Source organism: Aythya marila (assembly GCF_965140915.1).
Source record: "Aythya marila genome assembly, chromosome: 8".
Taxonomy (NCBI): domain Eukaryota; kingdom Metazoa; phylum Chordata; class Aves; order Anseriformes; family Anatidae; genus Aythya; species Aythya marila.
The window spans coordinates 28,771,920-28,783,789 of record NC_139049.1 but is presented as its reverse complement, the minus strand read 5'-3'; the positions used below and the strand labels follow the sequence as shown (position 1 = coordinate 28,783,789).

At 41.0% G+C, this 11,870-nt stretch overlaps 1 protein-coding gene across 1 annotated transcript; it reads left to right on the top strand.

Moving 5' to 3' along the window:
* Positions 1-9,065: 9,065 nt before the first annotated feature.
* On the top strand, positions 9,066-11,327 carry LOC309881101 (CARD- and ANK-domain containing inflammasome adapter protein-like; the record flags this gene model as incomplete). Its single annotated transcript, XM_082766689.1, has 1 exon — positions 9,066-11,327. One exon carries the CDS (start codon positions 9,066-9,068, stop codon positions 11,325-11,327), a length of 2,262 nt encoding a protein of 753 aa, XP_082622815.1.
* Between the last annotated feature and the right edge of the window lie 543 nt (positions 11,328-11,870).

The following is an 11,870-nucleotide window of genomic DNA, read 5'->3' as shown; positions in this document are numbered from 1 at the left end:
TCTGCCAAAATTAAGCTAAATTTGCCAATATTTCTAGAAAGTAGATCATGGCCTTGTATAGTCTCTAGTAAGCTTGCTCTGAATTCTGTTGCAAGCTCAGACTAGTTTAGATAAATTTAATAGTGATACTTTATTGAATTAAGCATTAATTTAACATAGCTTGAGCTGTCACTACAATATCCCTTCTTTCACTTAGTGTCACGCTGATCCCATTCTCACGATGCAATGTTAACACTTAGCTCTTTTTTCCTTAATCTGAGTCTTAAAAATCTGTAGCAGACATACTACTATTCTGTGTACTATTATGGGATACATATTGAGCCAAAGACTGCTTCACTGGGAACTGTAACAGCAGCAAACAGACCTACAGGTAGGCTACAATGGCTCTGGATACCTCTTCAGCATCCACCACGTCAGCTGGCAGGAGTCCCAGAAGTCTCGGAGAACAGAAATTAACCCTGAGAGTCTTGTAAACCCAGAATGGCTATTTAGGCAGGGAAGGAAAACAATTCTTAAACAGGGAATGCTTCTGCTGCACAGCAGAGGAGACAGCAGTTGCAAATTAATAGGTTTGATGACAGAGGAAAAAGGGGAATAGGGGACTTTAAATGTCTAAGACAGTATTCAAAGGAAGGCGAGTAAAGTAGTATACAGGGTACAATGGAAGACATCAAAAGCATCATAAAGAATGATGGAAGAGTATGCACAGGCTTTTGGTGGAGGTGTGCAATTCTCTCCAGCTGGACATTAGAACCAAGCATTCAGAGCATGAAAGCTATGATTAAGAAAAAAAAAAGGATGCTGGGATGCTGGTGCAATGAGTCAGGCGTGTGCTTTGTCCTCAGAGTAGCTACGGCACAGGTAACAACCACATGTAATCAGCTGCTGTGAGAAAAGGCATTCCTAGAGGAAAGAAAATCCATGCTGATGTGTTTTCCTTGCTCTTGTGACCAAAGCTAGTTTAAAAAAATAAAAAAAATTAAAAAGCCTGTTTATGCAGCCAACATTTCTCTGCTCTCAGGGTTTTCTACAGGAATAAGGAATAAAAAATAGTTTAAGGAAAGGGAAGAGAGAAGTCTGAAATGAAAGCTCCGGTTCAGATGAGACTGCTCTTGATTTGCAAAGCGATGGAAACTGAGGGGGCAGCTAGGTCATGCCTTTCCCCTGCTGGATGAATCACTCTTTGAATGGAAATTTGAGTAGGAAGACATAATGGCTTGGGAACAAAGAGAGCTGCTGGAATATCACAGGTGCAGCTGAACAGAGAAGGATGTTTTGGGATATGCCAAGGAAAGCAAACGCCATGAATCTGGAGGAGTTGTCAGGGCTTTGTGATTTAGGGAGCGACCCAAGTCAGCACGGGTGTCTCACGTGGAGTCAGACAGGAGGAGGGCTGAGGCCCTGATCCAGAGCAGCAGCTAATCACTTCCTCCGTGCTTCAGCACAGTTCTGAATTCAAACAGATTGAAGCTGCTAATGTCTTACTGAAGTTTTGGGGAATCAAACCTGCACTCCACTGAAGCACCTCTCTATAGTCGAATATACACTCACACACTTTCTGAACAGGAGCCAAGGTGAGGCACGGGAATCCAGATGCTGACAAACAAGGAAACACAGACGGTCTGGGGAACCAGCACAGCCAGAGGATCAAGTGAGGGACAGGGGAAGCAGTTAGAAGTAACATAACATGAAAGAATTGATGCTCTCTGCCTCAGAAAACACTCAAGCAAGAGAAATGCTGTGAAACAAAAAAGCTTCCAACCAAATTACAGCATTGTGAACAGATCAGAACACTAATAAGAAAAAACAAGTAAATGGTGATGATTTGATAGCATTGCTATAGCAGGCAGGTTAAACATTGTTTTGACTTACAGCAAGCATAAACAAGCATAAGAAAACTATTAACTAGTTGACCAGGATAGAGTTCAACTGAATCACAGTAAGGGTAAATGGGAAAAAAAAAAAAAATGCTTCCATAAATTATTTTACAGGAAAAAGGGGGAAAAATCCTGATTTAAAAAGAAAAAAATGTATAAAAAGCCCCTTGAATAATTTGAATAGTCCAAAGTCTAGAAAAGAGCTATAATTTAGATCGAGTAGTGAAGATCTAATGGTGATAGATACATGAAGGCAGGTAGAATTTAAGTCAAACTTAGACTTTAGCCATTTAACATGAAATAACTGAAAACAACCTGCTATTTCTCTAAATATAGAATACTTGACCAAAAGAAATAAAAAAAAAGTAATGAAGACAAGCTAAATATGCATTGCCAGGCTCACCCTTAGCCCTGAGTTGCCTTGCTTTTCTATACAGTGATGAATGATGCTACTGAAAAACTGAGAAACAGAGAAATAATAAAGGAATTATTTCCACTGAAGATTTGCAAGCTTACGCTGAATTTTTGACCCAATGCTTTACCAGTCCTCTGTTAAACTACAGCAGTAAGAAAACCTTAAGGACTGACAATGAAACAGCTCCCTCTCCGAGCTCAGGGAGCGGGGAATATGGGGACCATTTTCAAGGTAAACAGGGAGAGAGACAAGCAGCAGAGCTAGAATATTAAGAAAAAAAATAAATAATCAAAACATATGGAGGCCTGCATGACAGCTATGATGCAGGGAATCTCCTCCTATGTACAAGCCCATCAGGAAGACCAATCTGACTCAGCCAGGCCCACTTGCCCTCAGATAGCTTTAAGGAGGGAAATTACCTGAGCCCCTGGTCTCTACTGTCTGCTCTCCCATTTACAAGCCTACAGTAGCTTTTTCCTGCTGCTGGTGTTACTTGAACCTAAAATCTACCACCACTAACTCAGAAGGCACACCGTGTTTTTTACAGAAAAAATATAAAGTAGTTTTTCTTACCAGAAAAAAAAAAATATATTGAGATGGTTTTCCACACTGAATTAAAAAGTTTTATATTTCTTCATGTTCAGAAAAAAACAACTGTGGAACTAAAATAAATGGTTTTGAAAATTCTTTTGACATAATAAATAAAATTTATATACATAAATGGATTCCTCAGAGAGGGCAAAATTTCACTGGGAGGGGGGAGACTTCATTGGCAAGACATTGTTTAGGTAAATGTCTGTACTATGTCTGATGCTTGACATCTAACTGTAATACCTTAATAAATAACAGCAATTAAAACTGGTTTATGATGTGCCAAAACATTATTTCCTTTCAAAGTCCCATTAGTCTCTATTAATCTCTGCAGCATTTTATAATCAGTAGGAACCAAATCCTGCTTGCATGCTGGTTTGAATTCAGAGCAGTTTTCCACAAGCTACTGTAGCTCTGCAAAGCAAATCAGGCCAAAAGGCTTCAGCAGGAGATGTGGTGGCACCACCACGGTCACCTTCTGGGAGCAACACTGCCTGCAAGGGGAGCCCAGTGAGCACAGGGGCCGTGGGGAGGGAGGATCCTGGCCTTCAACAGTTAAAGAACTTTAACGAAGTATTTCCTTCTGTAAGATTTCACTGACAAAGTGTACGTTCCTGACTCAAAACCACAAGGGCTTGTTTGGTTTAAAATGGAAAGAAAAAAAAAATCTGCCTGTTCTGAAAAAAAAAAAAAAAGAAAAAAAAAAAAAAAGAAAAACAAAACAAACCAACTCGCCTGCTCTCCATTTGGTTTTGCTGATCCCTGAAGATGCCTCAGCATTTAGTAACTTAATACTCGTACATCAGTTACATTTCATGCTAATGACTTGAGGACTAACATCTTGCCATAACTGCTTTCTGTTAGGGTTGGGGTGAAAAGACACGTTTAAACACCTCAAATGGTAAGGTAAAAATCACAACATTGATACAACTTCAAGCCAATTACTGAAGAATGGTTTCTCCTCATTAGTAAAATCAGTATTAGGGTCCATATGGGTTTAGGAATTAACAGACAAATTAGTTCATAGACTTAAATTAAGCTTGTGACAGCAAAGATTTCTGCAGAATAGATGAGTATGGAAACAGGCAACTCTTGATAATCACCAGACATAAAAATAGTTATTTTTCTTTTTTGGCCTTTGCATTATGTAAATTTCAGTAACTAAATGCATATTTCATCATATCATCACTAATAATTTTTCTGTTTGTTTCAGTGTAACTTGTTCCCTATTTATTATGTCTCAAAACAAGCACCTTGCTTTTCCTTAGCTGTGTGAAGCTAAATTAGCACGCTTTTTTTCCTTCTACCTCTGCTACATTGCTTCTGGGAAAACTACCTGGTGAGTAATTCCACGGAGAATTTGGAAAAATACCGAAATCTAATTACTCAAAAAACCTGAACGGCAAAAAAAAAGCTGTCTAAGTAGTTTGGTTGCTCTTCTAAAACCTCACTAATATACCCACGGTGAACTGAAAAACAATCCTAGTCCTCACTTCGTATGATTTATGTAACGTTGGGCCTCACTTCTGCAGTTCGATCCGGACACACAGTCTGCTCTCACGGCGTTCACAGCCATCTGTGGCACTTCCCCGATGGGTATTACCCACTTACAATACCCCAGGATGGAATCTCATAAAAGTACAGACTAATCTTTGTGAAAACAACATTTGGCATTGCAGAAGTGCAGCACTTAATGGGATCTTCATTTGTTTATTCTTGAGGAAATAGTATTGTAGTGTTAGGATAACATTGTTTGTGACCTGCGTTGTAAATAGAATAAAATACCTGAGTTATTGTATCAGCTGTTGTATTATTACTTAGTATTTTGAAGGCACCCATGACTTTTGGAGGAGGCTGGGGAGCCGTGCTGTCTGCGAGGCAGCTTTTTAAGGACAAGACCTGGCACGGGGCACTCGGCAGGGGTGGTTCAGAGCTGCCAGCCTGCGAGCTGCGGAGAGGATAAGATGGGAGCCCAACGCACGGGGTGAGGTGCAAAACACGAGGCTGGACAGATCAGCTTTCCCCCCTCCAGGAGGCCCCAGCTGGGCCCCGAGGGCAGGCATGTTCTCGTGTGCCAGTGCCGCTGGGAGGATGGCACTGCTCCTGGGAACACCTCGCGTTTAAATACCAGCCGGGCAGAGACTTCCCAGTACCAGGAAGGCCCCAGGTCTGCTCTGGGCAGAAATGTGACTAAACACAAACAGGATCGCTCCGTGCCAAAGCTCCCCTTTCGACTTCCCTAATTTATTGTCGTTAATCTTCAGGCAAAACCAAGCACTACACTTTGTCTCTCTCGCAGACGTTCTGACTAGTCAGCTTCTCTTCCAGTGTTATAATAAGTCAAGCACACTCTAATCATCACCACCAACACTTCATACGCTGCTGTTTCTCAATCTAACTATACCTAAATATAGTTCAACCTCAACCAGCCAGGCCACACTTAGATTTCTGGTTATCCAGAACAAAGCTTTATTCCTGAGCCATGTTTCTTAATGACAATGCCTTGATTACCCAGATACGTTTCCCCATCCCTTATGTTTAGATAATGACGTTGGCTTTGCTATCTCTTCCAAACTGGTTATTCTACAGCGAGATATGTTTCCAATAAACAGCTGGCATTACTACAAACAATTGTCTGCAGTGAAATTAAAGCACACATTGGGAAACATAAAAATATCACGGTGAGCGAAACCGTGTTATTAATGCTTGGCTTTCCATCAGTTTTGTCAAGAAAATGCCCAAGAGAACCCAAGAAGTTACTGGCAGTCACTCACTCGGTGCAGCACATGCAGTTTCAGCAGAAGGCAGTAACCGCAGCTGGAGGTTCCTCGCTGAGAGGGGAAAGCCTCGGTGGAGAAATGGTGACCTCTGCAGGTCCCTCAGTCCTCCTCGTCGCAAATGGTGGCTCACCAGCATGCAAGGTGTAGTTTTGGTTGCTTTCATCTCTGAGAAATTAAAATAAAGAAAATTAAACGTCTGTTTGATGATGGCATTGCAACATAAAATAGGCTCGAAAACACGGGCACGTGTTAATTTAAGAAATAAATGTTCATCTCTGAGAAGGCAGAAAACAATACTTCAAAGGACAAAAACTTCAAAGCGCTCTGGAACTTCAAAGCGCTGCACCACCATTAATAAACACACAGGACATGTCTGTGAGGTAGAAAAAAATTTCCTTTCTGAATACTTGTGTAAACAGGGCGCTGAGATTAAGTGATTTGCCCAAGGACACAAGTAGCAAAACTGAGACTCCACGTATGAAATAACTGGCTCAAGCCTTCTTTCTCCAACCAGCGACTGCTGGGTTAAAATGCTGATTAGATGCTCCCTGATTGAAATCACTCAGCAGAGGCCAAAATGCAGACCTTCCCCATCAATAGCATCACCTGCCCTTTTCCGGGCCTGCTCTAAACTCTGTCGTGTTGCTCTCAGCTGACGCCCTCCCACAGAGTACACACACAGATCTATCTGAATTAGGGCTTTTCTAGGTAAACTTACATTTACACAGCCTTGCTTTGCATTTAACAATGACACGAGAGCTTATGGTGAAGAATGTCAGTATTTCTGTCAAGAGAATCTGCTCACTACAGGCTTCTTGGCAACACTTAATTAAAATACCAGCAGCACACCTACAGCACGGAGTTTCTCCGATGATCCCCCTGAAGCTGAACCTGCCCTAGTCCCGGCAAGAAAAAAATCTCCTTGTGACCCATAGACAGCAAATATAAGTAAAAGATAATAAAGCAGGCCCAAGATCTGCCTTAGTAATATGAAGTTTTGCCATTCTGACTTTTAATGAGGAGCTTCTTGGTGATCCTACACGTGTGTGGTCTCATGCACTTAATTAAAGGATGTGAAGATGTGGAACTTTAATATAGCTTCCTTCTCTAAAACATTTATATTTCACATGAATGGGGTTAATAAGTTCAAAAGATATAAACAGAACGTGTGCTTCAAATAGCCCGTCATGAATATCTTTTCTTCTCAGCTGCTTGGGTTTTTGTTCTTTTTTGAGGTCATTGCTGGAACAAAGACTTAGTTCTAAAAGTACTTAAAACACTAATTAAAAAAATAAAGGATTTTAAAATGTAATTTCTGAAAATTAATCCCTACAACCTGCTTCCAAAATTTTCTTGACAAACACGGTCCTTGTTTTAACACAGAATTTCCTCATGTCACATGCATATAAAGAACTTTTTTAAAAAATATGCAAAATTACGTTTTGAAGCCTAGGATTTGCATCTAGTAACAAGTAATTTACTGCATATTATTTTCCAAAAATAAAGTCTCACAGTGGCTCTAAAAGAGACCTTGCATGCATATATTGTTCAAATGTTCCTCCTCAAGGCCAGTGAAGAGTACTGCACCCTGTAATTAGCACAGTTTACTGGGACAATTTCTGTGCTCAGCGCGTTAGGAAATTACTGCCATAATACTAGGCTCTTAAAGAATATCACAATTTCTGTTTTTAATTTTTTTCCGGAGCTCCAAATTTTTCATTTGCCTTCTTTATTAACAATGCTGCTTAGCTCTCGTGTAACATTTTCCATTGATAGAGCTCAAAACTTTCCTGTGAGGGCAATCAAGCATCGCTACCTCTGTTGTGCACTGGAACAGTAACAGTGGAGGAATAAAGATCCCATTGCAGCAACCTTCAAGTAAGGACTATTAATTTACTCAGGACAGATATATCTTCAGTACTTTGTTGAGTCAGGCCTGAAGATTAAATAATTTGCAGATCACAGGCTGAGTCATTAGCAGATTTGGGAGCACAATTCAGACCTCTGACTCCTTACAATAAACTCGACTTTTCCATGTTAAGTGTTAACAATGATTAACCAAATGACAAAAGTTTTGCTGTTCTTGGTGTAGTGCCCTCCTTTGCATTTCAGAGGAATTATTGGGCTCTTGAATTGGCTGTCAAATTTGCTGACTTGGTAACTGGCTGGCTTTCTAAATATATATTAAACTCTTGCTTTTCCTGGCTATTTCTTTATTATTATTTTTTAATAGAATAAATTTTGTAATCTTACTTATAAAAATAAAATCAACTTTAAAAAAAAAAATCTTATCAGTCACATTGTACATACTATTAAAGAAAATACATGCAAAGGTAGCAGAACCCAACAGAAAGGGCACTGAGCAAAGAAACAGTTGGTGAAATTTCCCATTTGCTTAAATAAGGTCAAGCTGTCAGCTTTTCAGCTCATTTTACTTCCAGCTCTTACAAAACCCTGTCATCTTAATTTCTCTCTCAATTGTTTTCCGAATATGCAGATGATTATTAGTGTATTTACTTCTCTCCGTGAGGGATTTAAACACCAATAAGTTAAATTAATTACAGCTAGATTCAAAGGTCCTACACCATACTGGAGACTATACATATTCACAGATTTGAAGCCTTACTTAATTATACTTTAAACGTTGTGTCCTGAATCACACACCTTGATCCACCTCACGTAAAAGAGTTATGTTCCAGGCAGGCTTTAAGAATGACAAGCTAAATAACCTTACAGTCAAACACACCTCACAGACTGAAGTTGTAACTCATATTAGAAAGGCTGCAATGCTTTTTATAGCCAGCTGCCTTAGACAGCTTATTTTTATCTCGATCTTCATGTTTTCATTTCATTACATTATAGGGCTTTCACCTACCTAGCTGGCAACGTGCACTCTTTCATTTAAGACTGTACAAAGTATGCAATCATAGCAACTGTAACTACGCTGCTGATTTTCTTTTGTCATGTCTAAAAGACTGGCCATTTCAGCACCTACAAAAAACAGCTTGGCCCAAAGGAACTTGATAAACCCAAACCTTCTATTAAAATACCAGCTTCACAGAAACGTTTTTTTCCTCCCTTATTTTACATTAAAAAGTCCGGAAGAAGTCTCCCGAGTGGATTATCCTTATAAACCTCCGATTTTTGTTTTGTTACTAAATGTCACTTGTTGCTAAGGAAGAGCAGAGAAGATCAAAGGACTTTCACAAAACTGGAAAGCTAAAGGTGAGAGCGTTTTGCTTTCTTTCTCATTCTTTCAAGATTTATCACTGAACTACAACAATTGCTGGTCATAGTTCTATAAAAAAGACTGCATGCAGAGATGTGATCCCACTTTGCTACTTCGTCCTTAACTCCAAACGTCGAACAACGGCTCAGTTCTCTTTGCTTATCAACGTGAGCATGCATTCAACCAGCCTGTTCACAAATCCATACGCAATTGAAGTCCTACAAATTAAAAGAGAGGAGCTAATAGAAGGCATAAATGACCCAGACCACCTGCTGAACTGGCTGATAGACAATGGCATTTTTTCCCCAGAAAAAAAGATGGTCATGAGTTTCTACCGGACACGAACTGAAAAGAACTCCCGAGTTTTAGACATCCTGATTTCTCAAGGCGAACGAGCCTGCAGGCTCTTTTTTTATCCTTGTTTAAAGCAGGTGGAGCCAAAACTTTACAACGAGATGAGAAAATATGTCAGCAAAGTTAATGACAGCATCAGAGATGCAAGAAGACAACTGGTAGGATACTTACTCGAAAAAGACAAGGTTTGGTTTGAAAATAGGAGTGAAAGGCACAAGGAAAAAAAAGAGACTCCTAGAAGAAAAAAGCAAGATTGGGCTATTAAGACCAGAAAAAAAGAAACCCACCTTTCAAGAGCAGCAAAACCTAGAAAAGGTCGTTCTGATAGAGGCATCTTTGGTGCAGTTGCTAAGGGCTGTCTTTCAGAGATAGAGAAAACACTGAAAGATAATGATATTAACACACTGAACTCCTCAAGAGAAACCCTTCTGCATGTCGCAGCCGCTAACGGACACCTAGCAGTAATGGAATATTTGATCAGCAGAGGCGCTAAGCCAGACGTGAAGGACAAGAAAGGAAGAACACCACTGCACAGTGCTGCCGAGAAGGGCCACGGTGATGCAGTGAAAGTGCTTCTGCGGTGCGGCGCTTCCATGTACAGCTTGGATAAAGAAGGCAGGATGCCGCTTCATGTGGCCGCGCAGAACAGCCATGGTCACGTCCTGACGGTGCTCCTGAGGGAAGAGGCAAGAAGCTACAGGAACCAGCACAACTTTTTGCACAGAGCAGCTCTTAAAGATGAGAGCAGTCTGGTGGAAAGGCTTTTAAAGAGCGGTGCCTCTGTTGATGGAAAGGATGAAAAAGGACAGACCGCTCTCAGTTATGCTCTTTCTCAGGGGTTTGAAAACACTGCAAAAGTGCTGCTAGAGGCCGGAGCCAGAGTTGACTCCAGCATGGCTGAAAGAGCCTTCAACAGCAACCACCCATCCATCTTCAAAGTGCTGCTGGAATATTCTAAAGATCTGCCATCTGACCTGATGGAGTCAGCTCTTTTTAAAGCTGTACAGAAAAATCTGCATGACATTGTAGCAACTTTAGCTGACCGAGGTACAGATGTGAACGCCTACAACGAAATGCAGCACACTCCTTTACTCCTGGCGTGCGAAACAGGCAAGGCTGAGTCTGCAGAAGTTCTTATCGAAAAGGGAGCAAGTTTGGGAATAAAGACTCCTGCTTCAGACTCAGCTTTGCACTTGGCAGTTCAGGCTGGGGCTGCCCCCATCACAAAGCTGCTCCTGCGCAAAGGGGTGGAAGTTAACCTTACGAATCAGGCGGATGAAACCCCGCTCCACATCGCTGCACTGCACGATAAAGCAGCGTTAGTTAGCCTGCTAGTCAACGCCGGGGCCAAAGTTAATGCTGTCACTAAGGAGCTGCTGACTCCTCTGCACGTTGCAAGTCAGAGAGGTAACACTGACGTTGCCCAACAGCTGTTGCAGCACAAAGCCAGTGTTAATGCTAAGGACAGGCAGTCAAAATCACCTTTACATTATGCTTCTGAAAAAGGAGACGAAACAATGGTGGAGATGCTTCTGGATGCTAACGCTGACCCCAACGCACAAGACAAAGAGAAAAGGACCCCCCTGCACGTTGCAGCTGAGGGAGGACATCTCGGCGTCGTCAGAGTACTGTTGGCTACAAAAGGAAGACTTGGGGTTAAGGACATGCATGGATGTACTCCTTTGCACTATGCGGCCATCAAAGGAAACACAGAGATTGTAAAACTTCTTCTGACAGCAGGGAAAAATAAGAATATTGATGATAGAAACATTTGGAGAAAGACCGCGCTGCATATTGCAGCGGAATATGGACACGGTGACTTGATCAATTTGTTACTGAGTTACGGGGCAGCCATCAATGCTTTAGACAACAGTAAGGACACTCCTTTGCATTGTGCTTGCAAGGCCGGTCATTTAAATGCTGTAATTTCCCTCATCAGCTGGTCACAAGGAGAAAAAGCAAACCTACTGGCTGCTAACAGTCTCAAAAAGACCCCGCTGCAAGTAGCAGAATCTAGCAGAACAGAAAATCAGGCCCAAATTGTCGCACTTTTGAAAAAGAAAATGTTAATAACAAGATGAGTATGTAAAGCACACATTTTAAAATGTAAATGCAGAGTTATTCTTTAAAATAATTTGGGTAGTGCTGTTGCCCAGTATGACTGAAAATTATGTTAGGACAGGCAGAATTAAGTCAGTAATCAAAGGAGGCCATGGAAAAAGCCAAAAGCTGTATCTTAGTGTTGGTCAAGTTCAGGTTTACTACAGCTGCTTCTTCATGCTAACAAATCCTGTCACAAGGCTTGATATAATCCAACCAGGAGAGTGGTGGGGCCTCAAAGCTTTGCTACGAGATTGTTGCTGTCTTCAGGGCACTACTGGGCTCTGCACCAACGTTCAATATCGGCCTGGACCGTCTTTGGATGTGTGTTATACCCTATCTTGTGACTTTAATGTAACCTAGGATTATAAAAAATCGATTTCTGTCTTTCATTACAGCATTTGGTTTGTTTTTGTCTCTTTTTAAGCAGAGAGCATGAAATCAACCTACCGCATTTTCTGTTTATCAATTTCACTTTGATTCCACCACAAAGATGTTCAGAATAAAAAGGCTGCAACAGAATT